This window comes from Asparagus officinalis, chromosome 1 (genome assembly GCF_001876935.1).
Source record: "Asparagus officinalis chromosome 1, Aspof.V1, whole genome shotgun sequence".
In the NCBI taxonomy this organism is placed as follows: domain Eukaryota; kingdom Viridiplantae; phylum Streptophyta; class Magnoliopsida; order Asparagales; family Asparagaceae; genus Asparagus; species Asparagus officinalis.
The window spans coordinates 78,000,752-78,021,791 of record NC_033794.1 but is presented as its reverse complement, the minus strand read 5'-3'; the positions used below and the strand labels follow the sequence as shown (position 1 = coordinate 78,021,791).

At 40.5% G+C, this 21,040-nt stretch overlaps 1 protein-coding gene across 1 annotated transcript; it reads right to left on the bottom strand.

The window, feature by feature from the left end:
* Positions 684-20,378, bottom strand: LOC109826432. The gene is made up of 3 exons (XM_020393466.1): positions 19,828-20,378; positions 19,668-19,725; positions 684-886 (listed from the first exon to the last, which is right to left on the bottom strand). The coding sequence occupies exons 1-3, from the start codon at positions 19,946-19,948 to the stop codon at positions 736-738; spliced, it is 330 nt and encodes a 109-aa protein (XP_020249055.1). The 5' UTR covers positions 19,949-20,378; the 3' UTR covers positions 684-735.

Sequence of the window (21,040 nt, the reverse complement as noted above, 5' to 3'; positions counted from 1 at the left end):
GACTTCTAACTTTAATTATTATTCCTAAGGGCTATAAATACCCCCCTAGGACCATTACTGACAATGGCTGAGCAATTTTGGAGCAGATTAAGCAGAGAAACTTGAGAAATTTAGTGAATTCCAAGAAAGAAAAAAAGAGCCTTCATCACGTGCAAGTTTTTTTTCTCCAGAGTTCTTGTGATTCCTTAATATCTAAGCTTTGACTTGATCTTAAGAAGGGTGTTAATCTTACATCGATAAGATATTCACTTCCTTTTCTTACTTCTAAACGAAGCAAGAATTCCCAAATAGCATTCACTGTTCAATATGAATCTGTGATTCTGTGGTCCATGGGCTAACGCACCCTCGACACAGGCAAAGATCCTACACAAACAATGATCCTAAACAATCCTGTGTGTGTTTCTAGGAAGCACTCATAATTTGGTTTTGTTGTAAAGAGTAGTTTTACAAAGCACAAGGCTCACTCTTTTGTATTCATTGTAATCGATAAACAGTTATAATAAATTCTACAATGAAATTTGTTTCCGACGCAAACATCCACAAAGTTACTCAAATCACAACAGGACCCAATTAAGTTAATGTTTGTAGTAAAATGAGATCTTAAATTTTGTATTAATTGAATTGTTTATTACAAATTGAAATCGCTTTTACACAGAAGCAGAGAGAATTGATTCGATCTCTCCTTATTTAACGTGGGTTCTTTGGGGTGATAGGATACTTCCCTCGATGCTCGTGTCAAGTTTGCTTCCCTTTGATGATTCGAGCGAGGTTGCAAACAAACTTTAGCGTGTGGTAGAAGTTTGGTTGGATGACTTCGAAGGCGGAACAAGTGCTTGATTGCTTGTAGGCCAAGTATGCCGAGATCTCAAAGTTCGGTCCTCTTCTCCTAAGGATTCGAGTGAGACTACAAATAAGCATCCTCATATGGTAGAAGCTCTATTGGAGTTTTGAATACCCGAGCTAGGACGCTTGTGTTAGACCCTAATGCCACTAGGAAAGAACCCTAGAGGGGGGTGAATAGGGTTTATGCTAAACTAATCTGATTTAATACCAATTAAAAACTTATGAACAAGTTATCCTAGCAAATAAGATATGCAACAAATTATATGAAAGGATAAGCAATATAAACAAAGGGTAAAATAATAAACTACAAATGTGATCGGGCAATATACATAAAGAGTAATAGACAATGGCGATATAAGATAAGCACAAAAGTATATACGCCAATGACAAACTCAAACACAAGCAAATGATCACGGAGTTCGGACCTTCCGCCCTACGTCTCTGCTCCCCACTCCCGGGGAGAAATCCACTATCACATCAGGTTTTCGACGCTCACCCGAAAATGTTTACACCTCATACTCGATTTTCTAGCTCACCGAAAACTTTACAATCAACACTCTTGCAATCCTACTCTACACCCTCTAAGTGTTGGTCTCTAGCCTATGTCTCCTTCAAGTGCTCGGATTTACAACCTCTCCCTAGGCTTTATTACTGACACCACTCCTCTTGGGACGACACTGTCTCTCACCACACACTCCTCTCGGTGTACAAGTGTATTACAAAGTGATCTACACAATGAAGGCTCACAAATACAAATGTTTATTCTCTAACTAGATGAGAACTCAATTAAGCTCACTCTCAAGGTCACAATCCCACAACCCCAATATATACTGTGTAAGCAAATATAATAAGCTCAATGGTTGTGTGTGTAGACAAAGAGCAAAACAAATCTAAACTCAATTATGAAAATCTAGCTTATGGAAAAGATAATCAATAAGCAATTCTAAATTAAAGCTAGAATTGAGTTTAGAAAAACTTCTCTATAGATCAAGTGTGAGAGAGAGATGAGTGAAAGCCCAAACACAAATTGTTGATCTCCTCTTGCTCTTGTGAAAATTTTTTCACAAACTTAAACTTTTGTAAACAAACACTTAAACAAAATTAAACCACACTTAAACTTATTTTTAAACTCTCTTGGTTGGTGGGAGAGATAAATGCCATGGGGTATTTTTAACAACCCAAGACATCAGCCAAAACCCTAAGGAAATGACCAAAAACTCACACAAAAATAGAATCTGGAAATAGCTATTATTGTGCAACGGTTATATTGGCGGTTGACCGTAGTACCAGGTCCGGTCGACCGCGAAGAGCTGAAATCTAGAGATTGCTCTTTGGATATTTTTCTATCGACCGTGACGACCATGACAGTCGACCGCAAACCGACATATCTGATATGCACAGGTTTGCTAAAAATCTGATTTTGAAAATATCTTTGAAAATAGAAAATAAAATCAAAAAAATATAAAACTTTGGGGAATGCTTGTAAACATAAAAATGAACATGTTACAAAAACTGGTTTTCAAAAAGCACTTCCCATTTGTGAAATCTCATTATTTTGCAAAATCACTTAAAATACAAAATCTTGAAAACACATGATTTTGACAAAATGACTTAAACAAACTCCTGAAATATTTTGAATGGATTTATAGACTTATACAAGATATGAAAATAGTGTAAACAAGTCTTCAATCCATAAATATATAATTTTGCAAATTCAATAGAATATGAAACACATAAATGTATATATGAAGATATATATATTGTTTCATATCTATATAGCTATACCAAAAACAACTTATCCATAAATAAATATGTGAATAAATCTATGGTTTAATAAAACTTATTTTCTATGTGGATAAGTTACAAAATGAATAAACCAAAAACGATAATATGAAACATGTATGTATGTATATAGATAAGTGTAATTGTTTCATATTTAAACTTGAAAGCCATAAAACCAAAATGTGTATGTGTGTATATGATTGAGCTTAAAGTATTGAACACACATAATATAACACCTAAACTATTCAAAATGTGTATGTGTGTATATGATTGAGCTTAAAGTATTGAACACACATAATATAACACCTAAACTATTTACCCAAGCTAACTTGATCTGATTGAGCTTAAAGTATTGAACACACATAATATAACACCTAAACTATTTACCCAAGCTAACTTGATCTTTAATTGAGCTCGTCTTGGTAAACTTTGCGGATGAAGCTTGAAATTAGATATTTGACTTGAATTGTGCATAGCTTTACTCCGATATTCCGCCAACCTCTTTTGAATATGATCGTGAAAGCTCTAGTCCATCCATCCTCCAACGGATATGTTGTTTGTCTTGAATACCTAATGAATAAACACAAACACTAGACAAACAATATTAAGGATTATTTATAAAATCATCAAAATAAGGTTAGAAGATGTAGACTCATAACATGAGACCTAACAGCTTAGAGGTTAGAAGTTGAGTGCGCCAAGGAGATTAATCTTCTCTCTAATGCCCGCGTCAATGCCCCCCTCTCTCATGTACCCGGATATGGCTATTTATAGCTGAGAAAGATCGTAACCAACCCCTTAGAACATGGGAAGTGGGCATAACCACTCCCACAATTCAAGTAGGCGGTTTCTAACCGTTCAGGCAAGCTAGACGAGCTTGCAGGTGAGCTAGGAGAACAGGCGAGGTTGATAGGCGAACTCCTTAAGCATTCAGGCGAGCTTAAACCCTATTGGCGAGTTTGGATCATGTGGGCAAACCTCCTGCAGGCGAACTTTGCTCGTGCGAGTGAGTTTGGAACATGCATGCGAGCTTCAATCAATTCAGGCGAGCTTGGCTCATGTAGGCGAGGTTGGAGTATGCGTACGAACCTCATATGCAAAGCTATCAGGCGAGCTTCCATCAATTTAGGCAAGTTTGGCTCATGCAGGCGAGCTTCATAGGCAAAGCTATCAGGCGAGCTTCAATCAATTCAGGCGAGGTTCAAGCGTTCAGGCGAGATGGCGAACTAATCATTCAGGCGAGCTTAGTTCTTTCTAGGTGAAGTCCAATGCTTAGGCGAACATCGCTTCGCCTGCGAAGTCAAGCATTCAGGCGAGCTTGACTTAGCCTATTTGATGCAGTCGAACAAGCAGAACAAGCTTTGTTCCTACGAGCTTGGATGCTCAAGCAAAGTTCTACATGCGAACTCCTAAAGTTTAGGATAAAAGCAATTTTATTTGCCTACAAAACCCCCTTCAAAGTTTTCAAACCCGAATCAGATTACATAGGGTCTGGAATCCTTTGAATAAAAAATGATTATCATTCATTAGTTTAGGTGAAGTAAGGCACCTTACTGGCAAACTCGATCACTATGGTTAAGTTGAGCTCTTCAGACGTAGCTAATGGTCGCTATCTAGGATTTTTAGCAAACCCTCAGCTATCAGACTTGACATGTCTTAACAACTTAGCCATGCTTTTGCCCTCAATATGGTAAGTTGTCAAGGAGTTTCTCTTAGGCTCAATCCTAAGATTTCTCCTCTATCCTTAGTCATTCAAGGTGTTGGATTAAATGTTTGAACATGATTACAATGGTTAAGTCGTAATCGAGTTTGGTTGTGTCGTTCAGTGTAACAGCTCAACCTAGTGTTTTGAAAGCTAGGCTCAATTTCATGGTAGGCCTGCTGGAGTGTGTGACTCATTGCATGGTAGGTCACTAATTAGAACCAAAGGGGAAGATATGGGTTCATCGCTTGGTAGGTCACTATCAGCGAATAATACAGAAATGACAGTGTGAAAGTAATCAAGTCGTTCAGTGACTCGGGAGTATAACAACTGTAATAGGAATAGTAGCACATCACATTATAGGCCACTATTAATGGATAATGTTATTTGTAGGAATGACGGTGTGGGAATGATCAAGTCGTTCAGTGACATGGGAGTATGACGACTATGATCAGGAAAGAGGCACATCACATGGTAGGCCAATATTAATGAACAATGTCATTTGTAGGAATGACAGTGTAGAAATGATCAAGTCGTTCAGTGACATAGGAGTATAATGACTATGATCGGGATAGAGGCATATCGCATGGTAGGCTAATATCAATGAATAATGTTATTTGCAGGAATGATGGTGTGAAAATGATCAAGTCGTTCGGTGATATGGAAGTATGACGACTATGATCGGGATAGAGACGCATTACATGGTTGGCCAATATCAATAAACAACATTATTTGCAAGAACGATAGTGTGAAAATGATCAAGTCATTTAGTGACATGGGAGTATAACAACTGTGATCAGGATAGAGGCACATCGCATGGTAGGCCAATATTAATGAACAACGTTATTTGCAGGAATGACGGTGTGAAAATGATCAAGTCGTTCAGTGACATGGGAGTATGATGACTGTGATCAGGATAGAGGGACATCACATGGTATGCCAATAGCTTTGATCACTCTGAGGAGGTAGAACATTTAGAAAATATCAGAGAGCGAATCGTCACATGGTAACTATCCTGATCGAGTTACTATCCTGATCGAGTGACAAGTAGGGACTCATCGCATGGTAGGTCACTACTCAGAATATTTTTTATTGGGATCAAAGAGTTGACTATCAGAGGTAATCATAACGTGATAGTATTTTATGGTCCCGTCATCCTATTGAAGAGGATTGGTGGGCGAATTTAGAGGAAATCAACTATCAGATGCGATCATTAACATGATAGTATTTTATGGTCCTATGATCCTATTGAAGAGGATTGGTGGCTGAATTTTGACTATCAGAGGTAATCATTAACTTGATAGTATTTTATGGTAAGGGGTCAGATGCTCATGTATGACTTCAGACTTACCTTGGAGCTGATTGACGACACGCTTCGGGTCATCATGACTCCGTCAAAGAGATGAATCGAGGTAGTTCATGGTTTTACAGAGAAACCGAGACTACCCACACACCAGTGATAATCAGGATTGAAGGGTAACGACGCCTACATCGAATAAAGCTTGGATTTTATCCTTCAGGATGTAGCATTTATAGGTGGGATGATGAATCATCCTGTGGTATACACAGTAGTTGGGATCATCCGTTCTCGACACCTCCTTAGATTGCATTAATTCTAGAAGTTTAATCTTCCTCGCCTTGATCAAGGATTTGTGGAGTGAGACGACTTGCTCATCTTTGAAGTCGTACTTCTGCTGAAGCGGCTATCCAAAGAATTACCTTTTCGCTTCGAAGAAGATTTAAGGGAGGAAGTGGCCGCTACCGCCAAAGTATCCTCCCCTTTACATAGGTTAGAGGGGTGAAGTTGTCTTGGTCATCACCTCCTCGAAATTCATGTGGTTCTTCAGCATCTATACACTTGAGAATGCTTTTGACTTGTTCTCCTTGGTGGATTAAGTCTTTCCATAAGCGAGCTTCAACAACGCCCATATTGGATAGTAAGTCAATAGAGAGATTGTTCTGATACATCTCAATAAGAGTGGCGTCGGAAACCTGATTATGGGAATGCAACGATCGGTTCCTGAATCTTTTGACAAAGTTACTTACAGACTCTGTCTTCTTCTGCTTTTCTACTAGCAGGGTGGCCATGGACACTTCTGTGTTATCGTCGAAAATTTTGGCCATGAAGAGCCTTTCCATATCCTTCCAACAAGTGATGGATCCAGGCTCCAACCTGTGGAACCATTCAAAAGCGATCCCTTTGAGGGTGCTAATAAACAGTCGAGTCATAATGGGATCATTCCACCATTCAAAAGCGATCCCTTTGAGGGTGCTAATAAACAGTCGAGTCATAATGGGATCATTCCCCACTATGTATCCAGTTTGCGCCTAGAAGTAGTAAATATGTTGGGTAGGAGAACTCTTGCCATCGAATTACAAGAGGTTGAGTGGCTTAAATTTCGGAGGGTAAGGGACGTAGTCCTATTCGACAGGGTATGGCCTAACGACCCTAGCTCATTCATATTTTTCTGGAGTTTCAAGGCATCGAGTTGGCTTTGGAACTCGTCGAGCTTCTTATCTTGCGGATTGTTACCAAAATACGATGTCCCCTCTGAAGATTCAAATGACGAATCAGAGGGCAACTCTGGATTCCCTTCTCCTTTTGTTGTTTGTGGAGGAGTAGGCTCCCTCTCTTTGCTCTTGGTTGAGGACTTCGGGGGAGACCACTATGTTCACTTATTTTTCTTCTTCTTTTTGTTCAGAAGTTTCCCGAGCATCTTCTTCATGGTGTTAATTGTTGCCTGCTCCATGGGAATTGCAGCTTGGTGCTCTTCTAGCTTTCTGGCTATATCATCAGGAATTTCAGCCATGTGCACCTTTGTGCACTCGCTTTGCATTGAGCTTGAGGCCTAAGATATTACTACCACCGAGCAATCTTCATCCTTGTCATCTAAAATGAAGGCTAACTGCCTATAATCAAGTGGTATGACAACCCCCTTTTTAGTCCGGGTATGCTGGTAGACACCATCAGTCTTAATGGAAAGGCTTTTCAGTCTTGGTGAAAGTTCAACATCCGAAGAGTCTGAGTTCTTCGCCTTGGACTTCCCTGTCATATTGACAGTTGCAATTGGGAGATCCAAGTCATCAAGAGCTTGTTTCCTCACATGACTGCGTCTTTGGCGAGGAAGTCTTGACACCACACCACACCAACATCTAGAGAGCATTGGTGTGATGAGCTTCTCACAGTGGCATCGAGGCTGTGTTTGCACATCTGGTGCTCTTTGAGATCCACAGTGGGTCGATGCGTACAACCCCCAGTGTCAGAAGGACTAAGTACTAGATTCTGATGAACTTGCCTATGCAGATGAAGTTGCCTAGGCAGGCAAACCTGCTTGATCTGGCGAAGTTCGTCTATTCGGGTGAACTTCTTTGTCGGGCGAAGCTCGGTTGCTTTGGCGAACTTCGTTGTCAGGCGAAGTTCATTTCTTCGGGCGAACTTTGTTATCTGGCAAAGTTTGTCTATTTGGAGAACTCGAGTTTGTTAGCAAAGTCTAGCCTGCCATTCATTCAGGCAAAGTTCGCCTGTATAGCGAGGTTCGCCTATTTGAGCTTGCTGGTGAGGTTCTTCCTTTTGCTCTTTCAGGTGAGGTTTGCTTGTGTGGTGAACTATTACTTTACCTTTCTAGCGAAGGTCTGCTTGTGGGCGAGGTTGGGCCGTCATGCGAGCCTGGTGAGGTTTGCCCATAGATTTAAGTCTATTCGAGCGGATAAGTCTACCTAACTAGTGAAGTTCACCTGGCTTATGAAGCTCGCCTGAATGGTGATCTTCACTAGTAATATGGGGCTCGCCGGATATGCTGAATTCGACAAATTTGAGACCTTTGCTAGTAAAGTGAAGCCCGCCTGAATTGTTGGGTTCGCTTGAACTGTTGAGTTCGCCAAATTTGGGAACTCTGCATTTATTATTAGCTCTCTTCTTGCTCTTTAGTCCTGAATAGTAATTTAGGTAGTCGTAAGAGATGAGGGCACGTGTCTTTTGGCGAGCAAGAGCTTGTCGTCATCGCTGCTTGCCTCTTCTTAAAAGAGGAACGTTCATATCGGTGTCGAATGTATGATCCACGCCGATACGAATTGTGGTCTCCTCAAGAATAAGAGCTTGCATGGATTGCTTAACAACCCATCGAGCAACCCCCTGGCTTAGCCTTTTGGTCAGCCTCAAATGACTTAGGAGAGATGGAACCCCTAGTGCCTACTCGGGTAGAGCTCTCAGGTGTGATAGCCTTAGCCGGTTAGGGTTGGGCCACACACATTACTTTGCAGCATTTACGTGATGCCTTGCCGCTAGAAGAAGTTGAAGACAAGTACTCTTCGACTTCGCTTGATCGAACGCAATGATGAGGGACTCAATGGTAGTCCCTGCAATAACCTTGTCGAACTGCGTCACCACCATCTCATCTGAAAGTATGGTTTCTCCCACTGTAGTTGCCATCTTCAGCTTGTCATAAAATAAGATCTCAAATTTTGTATTAATTGAATTGTTTATTACAAATCAAAATCACTTTTACATAGCTTTTACACAGAAGCAAAGAGAATTGATTCGATCTCTCCTTGTTTAACGTGGGTTCTTTGGGGCGATAGGATGCTTCCCTCGATGCTCGTTTCGAGTTTACTTCCCTTTGACGATTCGAACGAGGTTGCGGATAAACTTTAGCATGTAGTAGAAGTTTGGTTGGATGAGTTTGAAGGCCGAACAAGTGCTTAATTGCTTGTAGGTCGAGATCTCAAAGTTTGGTCCTCTTCTCCTGACGATTCGAACGAGACTACAAATAAGCTTCCTCACGCGGTAGAAGCTCTATTAGAGTTTGGAATACCCGAGCTAGGACACTTGGAGGTTAGAAGTCGAGTGCCCTAAGGAGATTAATCTTCTCTCTAATGCCCGCGTCAATTTCCCCCTCTCTGATGTAGCCGGATATGGCTATTTATAGCTGAGAAAGATCGTAATTAACCCCTTAGAATGTGGGAAGTGGGCATAACCACTCCCACAATTCAAGTAGGCGGTTTCTAACCGTTGAGGCGAGCTATGTGAGCTAGGAGATTAGGTGAGGTTGATAGACGAACCCCTTAAGCGTTCAGGCAAGCTTAAACCTTGTTGGCGAGCTTGGATCATGTGGGCAAACCTCCTGCAGGCGAGCTTTGCTCGTGCGGGTGAGTTTGGACATGCAATCGAGCTTCAATCAATTCAGACGAGCTTCAAGTGTTCAGGTAAGCTTGGCTCATGCAGGCGAGGTTAGAGTATGCAGGCGAATCTCGTAGGTGAAGCTATCAGGCGAGCATCCATCAATTCAGGCGAGCTTCAACCGTGCGGGCGAACCTCGTAGGTGAAGCTATCAGGCGAGCTTCCATCAATTCAGGTGAGCTTCAAGCGTGTAGGCAAGCTTAGCTCATGCAGGCGAGCTTCGTAAGCAAAGCTGGCAAAGCTATCAGGCGAGCTTCAATCAATTCCGGAGAGCTTCAAGTGTTGCGGCGAGCTTAGTTCACTTGCGAGCTGGCGAACTAAGCATTAATGTGAGCTTAGTTCTTTCTAGGCGAAGTTCAATGCTTAGGTGAACTTCACTTTGCCTGTGAAGTCAAGCATTCAGATGAGCTTCACTTGGCCTATTTGATGCAGGTGAACAAGTAGAACGAGCTTTGTTCCTACGAGCTTGGATACTCAGGCAAAGTTCTACAGGCGAACTCCTGAAATTTAGGATAAATGCAATTTTATTTTCCTACAGTTAACAATACACCTCTGATGACCAAATCAACTTATCAACTCTCTTCAATAGAGTGATAGGTCCTCAAAAATCTTGTTCAAATCACAAGTGTAAAATATCATCAAGTTAACTTTACACCTCTGATGATAAAATCAATTTATCAATCCTCTTTAATAGGATGATAAGTCCAAAAATTTATGTTATAGTAACACCACACCTCTAACAGTTAAACCCCCACGAACTTGTTCTTTTCAACAGAATGACAAGTGTTCAGTGTCAAAGCACAAGGGTCATTTCCGTGTTCCAAATTCAAAACGTGAGGGTCATCCCCACGTTCCAAATTCCAAACGCAAGGGTCATCCCCGTGTTCCAAATTTCAAACGTGAGGGTCACCCCTGCATTCTAATATCAAAACACGGAGGTCACCTCTGCATTTCAAAAGCAATAAGGGAGGTTCACTTTCGCGTTTCACAAGACAAACGTGAGGCTCACTTCCGCGTTTCACAAGACAAACGCGAGACTCGCCTTCGAGTTTCAGAAGTAGAAGCATGGTGCTCATCCTTGCACGGGTCTTGAGTAGGAAATCCCTTCAACAAAGTTAATGATATCTTCAAAACGGATGTAGTGAACAAGTCTTCCATGATGAGGAATCAACAACTCCAAGATCAAAATCGAGATCCAAAGTATTTCAAAATTTTGTTCTAGTCAACCACGGAATTTTAAAAACTTTGGAGGGGGTTCTGTAGGCTGTCTAAAAATTACTACGGATAGCTGATATCCACAAAGCACTGATGATGAGAGTTATAATTTGACAACTTTCACATCAACTAATAAAAGTTACAATCTGAAGACTTTCATGATAATAGATGATGGAAGTTACAATCTGACGACTTCCACATCAATAAACGGAAGTTATAATCTGACGACTTTCACATCAACAGAAGGAAGTTATAATCTGATGACTTCCACATCAACAGACGAAAGTCACAATCTGATGACTTACGCATCAACAGACGAAGGTTACGATCTGATGACCTTCACAACAATATATAAGAGTTACAAATTAACGACTCTCATATTTCAAAGAGTCGAATACAAGGATTACAAGATAATGATCCTTGCAACACTCGAAAAAAGAGATTACAAATTAACGATCTCTTCAAACTAAAATACGAGGATTATCCCCGCGTTTCAAGTTCAAAGCGCGGATCTCACCTCCGCGTGTCAAGTTCAAAATGCGGAGCTCACTATCGCGTTCTAAGTTCAAAACGTGGAGCTCACTATCGCGTTCTAAGCTTCAAACATGAAGATCAGCTCCACGTTTCATTAGTTAGACATGAAGGTTATTTTCAGAATGCGGACCTCGTGTTTGACCCATTCAAACATGTTTTAAATAGTTCTAAAACCGTTTTGTATGTATTAAGGGTATTAAACCCTCATTAAGGAGTGATTTAAGGGGTTGGTTACACCCCTTAAACCTCTATAAATACCTGAGAAGTCAGCTACAAAAGGATCTTTTTTGGGGGGTCATTTGGGAGGTTGGCACTCTTTGGAGTTTTTGTGAAGGCTTTTGTTGAAGCTTTGGAGTAATTTACCTTGCCTTTTTGAACCGTGTTTTGGTTGAAGAACTTGGAGATTGGTTACTAAATTATTTTTAGTTAAAAAGGATTAATTTCCTTTCTAAAATCAACTCTTTTACAGAGTTCTTAAACTCGTCCTGCGTTCTTAAACTCGTTAATAGTTTAAAACTTGCCTTGCAAGTTCTTCGCGACGTTTAGTCAAGAGGAATAGATAAAGTTCCACAAGGTTGCGTGCTCGAATCATCAACGAGATACAAGAATCAAACTCCCATCGACACCAAGAAAAACCCAGTTTTAAACAAAGGGAATGATCTCCATTGATTCCTTCTCTCTTTTGTAAATCAGGAAACTGGTAAAAGAAATTGTAATTTCTTTTTCTAAGTCAGTTAGAGAGAACTTACAAAGAGAGATTATATTCATTCTTTTCCTAAGTCAGTTAGGGAGATTAATACAAATTTTATTTCTCAAATTTTCTTGCATTTTTCCTGCAAACAATACAAAAAGAGTACAAAGTGAAAAGATTACAAAAAAATTAGTAAACAATGAGAAGTCTATGTATTTGATAATACTAGTTGTTATAACCCCTAAAAATACTAAATATTAATCTCCATAGAGGAGTTGATGTGTCTTTCACTATACCTAACCCGACTAACTCTAGACCAAGATAACCTCCGCCTCAACATGACCGACTTGATTGGCCGAAATCTCGCGTAATCGAGTCAAAAGGCGGTACCACTTGACCAACCCCTCAAATCATTCCACATGAGACCCAACTCAGCCCTCTGTTTAGTTGACATCTCACGTAATCCAATCAAAATGTGATCTTAGCCCTGTACATGAGGAGTCGAAAGGCGACAGGTACCTCGAGCCCCTCGCCAGTCGACTACTCTCGCGTTAACTACCCTAACAATATCACTGTTATTCCAGTCCCCATAGCCTTTATGACTCATCGAACCCAGTTAGCACTAAGTACTTGTTATCATTCCAACAATAAATGACCAGGTGACTCACCTCCTTCATCAATCGACACATAGCACATATTTGCTGACTCAACTGCCTAGCTAGATCCAGCCCAAGTTACCTTCTTGCCCCTCAGACCCACTATAAAAAGAACGACACTACATGAGGTAACTCTCTTTGGCCTGTTTGTGTAACTAAGCACCCACTATATTACTTCCCTACTCAAGCCCAGATACTAACTTAATCATCAGAGGAACAACCAGAGAATCCAACTCCGCCCTCTCACGAGTTTCTTCATGTGCAGGTAAGAACAGCATGCCCCAGAACCATTCATCAGGAGGAGTTTGAGGACCCTAATCACTCTACAAAATCTCAAATAATCCCCAGTTTGATAACTGACATCAACAATTTGGCGCCCACCATGGGGCCTTCTTTCTTTTTCGATCATGATGTCTGGTTCTGTGCGTAGACCTATCCATCTAGTCCTTGATGAACCACGTTCAGGCTACGTCACTCAAACCCACCTGAAAGAATCTGCTCAGTAGATCACCCACTCCTTCTGGTAGTAGTTTGCGACATTCATCCATGAACTCCTCAATCGAATTGATCCCTAACAGCCTAATTCTTTCGCTGCTCCTCCACACTCGGTAAGCTTTACGAAGAAATGCATATCCAGACACTTATTGACTAAGAAGCTCTGATGGAAGGATCTTGTAACATCCCTAGAACATTGAGCATCTCAAGAAATACTTTCAATAATCTTGTTTATACATGTTACCTATGATATAAAATGTTTTTAGCTACTTTGCTATACTCTAGCAGTACCATAACTTTTCACAGGAATACAAGGCTAAGTCGCCACAACACAGTCAACTCATATTAAGCCCTTGGCATCAACTTAAGTCCAAGACACGCACCCAAAGACCTTGGTATCATTACGAATAAACCCAATGCATGAAGCCCAATTGAGCTGACTCGCGCCAAAAGACCTTGGTACCTTTTCAGGGTAAAACCAAGATATATCATCATCTCAATCGACTCCGATATAAAGACCTTGGTATTCTTCTAAGCCAAAGGTACATACGTAAAGACCTTAGTATCACATGAATAAAACCAAGGCATACCGTCGATAAAAGACTTTGATACCTTTTATGGGTAAAACCAAGGCACATCATTATCTCGATCGACTCCGACAAAAGACCTTGGCATCCAACTAAGACCAAGGCACCTACCAAAAGACTTTGGCATTCACCTAAGCCTAAAGCATGTACCTAGAGACCTTGGTACCCTCTTGGGATAAAACAAATACACACCTCTCTTGGTCGACACGAAAAGACCTTTGTATCATACGAGTAAAACCAAGACACTCCATTGACAAAAGACCTAGGTGCCCTATTGGAATAAAACCAAGGCTCGATCGGCTTCAACTCCAATGACCTTACTATCATTTATAACCCAAGGCTCTCCATCACCAACAAGTGAAGTATGAGAGCGAATCACACCTACTTGTATCAGAGTCACCTCAACTCAAAGAGCCGACTCATTTCAAGCAACCAATCTCATCAATAAAACAAAATAGTAACGAAACAAATACAACCAAGGTAACACACAAGCATACACTAATGGAGAGGACAAAATGTTCAAATTTTCAAAATGTTCAAATTTTCAAAATGTTCAAATTTCCATTCATATATCACGGAATTTACATCAATATTTACATTTGTATTTACAAAAAAAGAGAAGAGATACATTAGATCCTCATGGAGCTTGGCTCGGGTTAGGAGTCGGACATGGAAGAGCGATACTCGACTCAGGAGTAGGGGTCGACTGAACAACAGCTATGCCAGTCTTGCTTTGGTCATCTCCCAACTCATCTTCCTTGTTCCCATTACCTACGTCCAGCATTATCCCCCCCCCCACCTCCCCATCTCTATAGTTTTTAAAATATCAAGGTAGTTAGAGACACGAGAGGGATAATAGATGCGGTCTAGGACATGCCGAGACTCGGGAAGGAGTAAAGCTAGAAGATAGTCAAAGCTCGCCTTGCAGGTTAATGACACTTCCACTTTACCCAAAGAGCCAGTGCGGTATTTCTCCACAATCTCTACCCTATAAGTCTCCGACTCCAAGAAAGCAAGGTGAGCTTCTAGAGATCGGATAGTGTACTAAGATGCCTTATGGGCTGACCACTCCTCCTGGAGATCGAGCTTTAGATTCTCGACAGTTAGGCGATCAGATGAGTGCATTCTTGAGCATCTAGTCTTGCATGCTTCTCGCTCTCGACCTCTTCAACTAGATATTTGATTTGGCCATCCCACTTGATGATCTCGTGCTTGTAATGGCTAATCTCTTCCTTTAGCTTGATAATGGTGGTTGATTGCTTGGTACGATGCCCCTGAAGCCCCTGGATTATGTTTTCCCTCATCTCCAACTCCCAACGCCATTTGCCTTCACTACGGCTCCAAACCTCTCGCTCAACCTCTAAAGTGGCAATTTTCATCTCAGTCGCCTCCTTAGTCATTCTCTCATCCTCCAGTGCCTTTTCAAAATTACCAGGAAGTCTCTACGTATAGTCGAGTTGAGAGAACATGTCTTGCTTGATTAGAGGCCCCAAAAGCAAATAACCCTTAAAGACTTGGTAGAGGCCGACACTGGGCATCACCCTCAATATCTTATCATCCCTAGGAAGGAAGAATTACTCCGAGCTCGAGACTGAGCCATCCAAGACTTCAGGACCGACCTCTCCTTATTGAGAGGTTAGTTGGGGATGAACTTGTCATCCTCAGAATGTCCTCTTTGTGCATGAAGCCTTCCCCCGACATGCCCATCAGTGTATATCTAGCCTCCCCCCACACATAGGGGTCGAGCTCACTAATGCGATGGCGGAAAGGCCACCGGGAGCCGCCTCTTGGACTGAAGTTGCATTAGCCCTCGATTGCTTACCAACTGCCTAGGGCTGGGCTGCCTCCTCGATAGCCATACTCGACACCTCGATAAGCTCCTTGCCAGGTCTGTGGATAGGCTTAGACAAATAGACCAGAGCTGTTAACTCTTCTACTCGACTCTCGACCTCAGCAGGCCTTGCTACCTCTTCTCCCCTACTAGTCGATCGAGTGAAGCCTCATTCAAGATAACTACGTTGGCCGTCTTGGAGAGAGGGATGACTGGAGGTGGGCCATCCTTGGGACTTAAAGAGGAGACATCAGCCAAGTCAACTCGAGCCAAGTCAACTATCCCCTAAGGCTCTTAGCCTCTGTTCAATCTCCTCCTCCTCTTCTCGAATCACTCGGCTTGAGCGATGATGCTCAACCCCGCCAACTGAGCAACAAATTCAGCAGTCTTTGCTGCTACCATCTTCAACTCTTCGGGGTCTAGTTCCCCACTTTAACAGCTTTTGAGACCTCATAGTCAAGCCCCGCTTCGCAGTGGCTGGATCCTCCCCTTCAAATTTGTTAATGGGTCCAGAGGAAAAGCTAAGACCACCACGCAAATGATATCGGGTTCAGTAGGAGGAACCCTAGATATGCCTGACACATGAAGAGAAGCCTCACATTCTGGAGCGAGCCTCGCGTTCAACTTTGTGAAATGTGGAGGTGATCCTTGCATTTTTGGAGTTAGAACACGAATGTGATCCTCATATTTTGGAGTTAGAACGCGGGGGTGACCCTCGTATTTTGGAGTTAAAACACAGGGATGACCCTCGCGTTTTGAAATTAAAACGCGAGGGTGACCCTCATATTTTGGAATTGGAACGCGGGGGTGACCCTCGCATTTTTGAACTGGAACGCAGGGGTGGCCCTCGTGTGTTGGAATTAGAAAGCGGGGGTGGCCCTCACGTTTTAGACTTAGAACACGGGGGTGACCCTCGCATTTTGTAATTGGAACGTGGGGGTGGCCCTCGCATTTTGGAATTGGAGTGCGGGGGTGGACCCTTATGTTTTTGGAGTTAGAATGCGGGAGGAGGGTGAACCCTCGCGTTTTGCTTTGAATAGATTGTTAATTGTAATTTTTTAAGTTCTATAAAGATCGTCATTTTGTAATCTTTGCATTTGGTTTTTTAAAGTATGAGAATCGTCAAATTGTAACTCTCATCACTAAGAAACAAAGGGGTAATTAAAATCATGATGATCAAGCTGCGGTAATTTTTTGACAGCCGACAGCTATTGTGGGCTCAACTTTGCGCCTATTTGAAGTATTTTGCCCATAGGCATTTATTTCTTGGATCCAAGCTAAACATTAGCCTGGATGGAATATAGTTTAATCATCTACAAGACCCCTCGCCCTCCTAAAGTTTTCAAGATCCTACCTTTGACTCGACTTTAAAATCAATGAACCTATTAATGGGATGAAATTGAGAAACCAATAAAGTTCGGCTGATCTTGAATGTCGACGAGTTCACTCCACATTGAATTGTATGGGCGAGGTTCATCAATTAGCAATGCTCACTAACTGGCGATGGCCATTGGGATTACGCTTTAAGATCTGCGTCGTGATCTGCGGTCGAGATTTGGTCAAAGATTTATGAGATCCGCTATCACCGAGTTTTAGGCAAGGATTTCGCCTCGTTGTTCGGTCCAATTAAATCTCAAAAAATGTGGATTTTTTAGAAGTTTGGATTAGGAAAAGCTATAAATAGCCTTATTCCTTTCCATTTATCTTCATCTTCTTCATACCTAAGTCTGTGTCGCTTAGATCAGATGAACTCTGCATACTTCGTCGACTGGTGGATTTGCTATCGGCTGAGAAGGCCAAGCTTGAGAAAATCATCGAGAATCAATTAAAGGCTTAGGGCGAGTTGAATCGCGATAGAGACTCTTGAAGCTTCGATTACCATGCTCTGCGTAAGACCGTTCGATAGCTAAGATGGCGCTGAAGAAAGATCATTGGAGCTCCATAAATAAAGACTTTGAAAGTGATTAGGTCTCATAAGTGTGAACCTAAAATGTAATTAGACGTTGTTTGGCTATCTCAGGCCCAACATCGTATTTTATTTGCAAAAAGTGCTTCTTCCTCTTGATATGTTCCAGTTTGAAGCAATAGAAGCACTTCTTATTAAACATCTCTTTCTCATCTCCTAGCATAGGGCCTAGGGAGGAGTAAGAATGAGCTGTTTTTTATGCATGGGGAAAAGTTCTATTCCCCAAGTTCTATGAGATCAGAAGAACAATAGCTTAGTGGCTCTCCTGTTCTCTTTCCTTCTCATTATCCATAAATAGGAGTATAGGGTACGCTCTTGATTTTGGTTTCTCCTTTCCTCTATGATTGTTGTTGAGGCTGGAGTGGCAAATAGCAGCGAATACCCATCATCTCTATAATTAGATAGTTTGAATGTTGCCTTTATGTAGTAGAGTCTTCGATCAATAAAAATAAAACTTTTTTAAATTGTCTATCTTTGTGTGCTTGATCTATATGAACTTTACTTCTATGGTGAACTTGAATTCTACATGAATTTATCATGTTGGAAGCGAGGTTCAAGCTTTCTTATGTTGGCGAGAGTCAACTAAAGTTCTCTAAGAAAAGTCTCAAAAAGATTGAGTTAGAATTTTCTCAATTTGGAGACTTGGTGAAGTTCACTACGTCATTCAGGCAAAGCTCACTTCAATACCCTACTGATTGGGGTGGAGTTCATTCGCTTCTATAAACTTGAGTAAAATTTTGATTGGGCAAAGCTCAGCAAGTCGGCTAGGTGGGGCTCACTATGAGGATTCAAAATTAACATCCTTGATTTTTGCGCATGAAATTGTGGCGAATGTTGTTTAGAGCTAGACTTTTGGTGAAGTTCGAGGCGAGAATTTTGGCAAAGTTTAGGGTGAGATTCACGGTGAAGCTCATGGTGAAAATTTTCGACGAAATTTGGGGTCATCCAATAAATAGAACTGTTTACCTCTTTTCTTCTTGGATCTTCATGTGACGACACACGTCTAGCTCAAAAAGATCTTGCTCTTGTAAGCATTAACCACTAATAAGGGAACTGATTTGTGTAATCTTAATTACCCATTCAATGAGGGCAATTTAGTCCTTTTAACTACACTTAAAGTGTCCTAAGTCGGCAGCAGACAGACAAATAAGGACTAAAAGGATAAGATAAAGGCTAATCCAACTTTACGTACTTAAAGTGATGCTAATTAACCTCATCATGCTTTTTATATATGTTCTTATCTTATTTTTTGGAAAGGGAAAGGATTGACGAGAAAAATAAGAATAAAAATAGATCCAAAAATAAGTAGAACGAATCACACTGGAATGAAAGAAAAAACAGAGAGTTAAGAATATCATTACAGCTTAATTTAAAGTTCAAGATACTTTACAGAAATATCAAATCGCCCTCTAAACAGAGAACTGACTTTGAAGAAATTATATCCCAGCTACGGTAGTGTTAAGTCTGCACAATATTTCTGAGGATAAGATGGCTGCAGTCTAAATAAGCGTTCTCTCCTATTGAACACCTCGACTACAACTTCAATTCGCCAGAATCTTCAATACTAATAGTTTATAGAATTGTAAAAGAAGACAAGAGGATAATTCGTTTTGTTTTCTATGTGTTTTAAAATGAACAGAGGATGCCCTTTTTATAATGTTCATGTGAGCTAAAGGTTAGACAAAGCTTTGAATGCCAGTTATTGCAACGTTTGCAATAACTATTATTCAAACCTAACCTCCTAACGTTTGTAACATACGAAACATTAAGGCTAATTTAACTACAGCACATGCAAAAGGAGCATGCACTAGTGCACGTGCCGGACCACACCCTCACACTCGTGCCCGCTCGTTTATATACCAATACAAGCGTACAATCCTAATACTTTTGTTATATCGTATATAACACATATGTTAATTTGAACCAACTAAATACATTCAATTAGTCAATGTGGGACTAAAAATCACATACTACTAATTAAACACATTTTAATTTTCATCTATAGAATCCAACTATATAAATGGTATTTTTCCATAAAAATCCTCCATTCTTCATTTATATCAACAAATTGTATGTTGAGAATTATGTAATAATAATATAATATGGAGATATATTTATTTATAGATAGAGAAGTTAGCCCAAAAAATAACACAAATAGATATCATTTTCGTTTGATCTAGATTTAATACCTAGTCCGAGAGCTTCTCTGGCCTTCAGCGGCATTTTCAGTAGCATGTGGTGGTAGAACTACAGAAAAAAAATAACAAAAATTAAGTAAAGAAGCAAATAATAATAATAATAAATAAATAAATAAATCTTAAATGAATTTATGTAAGAAATAAAACGTACTACTTCCAGTATTGGGCTCAACTGTAGCAAAAAAACCTCTCTTTGCACCAACACAGGTTTTTGCTGGGTATTCCTCATCTCCAGGTGGGCCCAGCCTAAGCTCAAGCTTCTTCTCATCCATTTTCTCTTTTGCTTGAATCAATGGCGGTCACAAGAAACAGGGCAAAGGGGAAGGCCTTTTACAATGGGTTTCAGCGCTCAACCTCAGCAAAAGAATCAGACCCAAGTGAGGAAAAGGGCTAATTTGAAATGGGTTTGCTTCAAATTGTTTTGATTGCCATTTTAACTTATTTTTGCTGCAGAGATTTATGATAAAAAATGGAACTGGGAACAGGGGAGGAAGAGGAGATTCCAGCGGTTGGAAAAGGGAAAACAGAGCATCCACTCACGCAAAATATTACTGTAGTGGACAGGTTCAGGCTTGCACTGTTTTCAAAGCAAATGAGAGAGATTTGTTTTGGGTTCAGTGCTCTGCTCTCTCTCTCTCTCTCTCTCTGCATCTGTTGCTCTGTTTTTATACGGAGGACGAGAAAAAGAAAAAGAAATTTGAGAAGGAAAGGTTTGTTTACGTGTATACCCTTTTATGTGTTTTTATCTTTTTGTGCTGTTGTGTTTTGCATTGTAAAGTACTCTAAACTTAATTAATAAGTTTGACAATTTAGGTTTGTTATATGTGCTCTTAACTGCACAGATAGAAAGAAAAAATAATATGACTTAGACTTGTAAATCTAAGGACTGTAAAATTGATGATTTTTTAACGTAAAGAAAATTGGATTTTTGATAGATCGATATCTGGAAACCTTAGAGGGACTTGTAATTAGCAGACAAAACTGTACCACAATCCAATTTTAAAAAATAAAATTGCTACATATATAAGCAAACACTTAACAGACAAAACCCTACCACAATCCAATTTTTTAAAAAAATAAAAATGCTACATATATAAGCTAAATGTGCCGAAATCTATAGAGGAATTCTTAAATAAGCTCTTCTTTGCAAACATGGGACACATCTTTTATTCTAGGATTTTCATGTGACGACACGCGTCTAGCCCAAAAAGATCTTGTTCTTGTAAGCACTAACCACTAATATAGGAATTGATTTGTGTAATCTTAATTGCCCATTAAATGAGGGCAATTTAGTCCTTTTACCTGACTTTCAAGTGTCCTTAATCGGCAGCAGACAGAGAGATAAGGACTAAAAGGATAAGATA

What these genes read in the sequence shown, in the direction of transcription:
- LOC109826432 (XM_020393466.1), bottom strand. Translation starts at nt 19,948, where the DNA reads ATGGATGAGAAGAAGCTTGAGCTTAGGCTGGGCCCACCTGGAGATGAG. An exon ending in TGAGCCCAATACTGGAAGTA is followed by an intron (nt 19,726 to 19,827) that starts GTACGTTTTATT and finishes TTTTTTCTGTAG; the next exon opens with TTCTACCACCACATGCTACT. An exon ending in CAGAGAAGCTCTCGGACTAG is followed by an intron (nt 887 to 19,667) that starts GTATTAAATCTA and finishes TCGAATCCTTAG; the next exon opens with GAGAAGAGGACCGAACTTTG.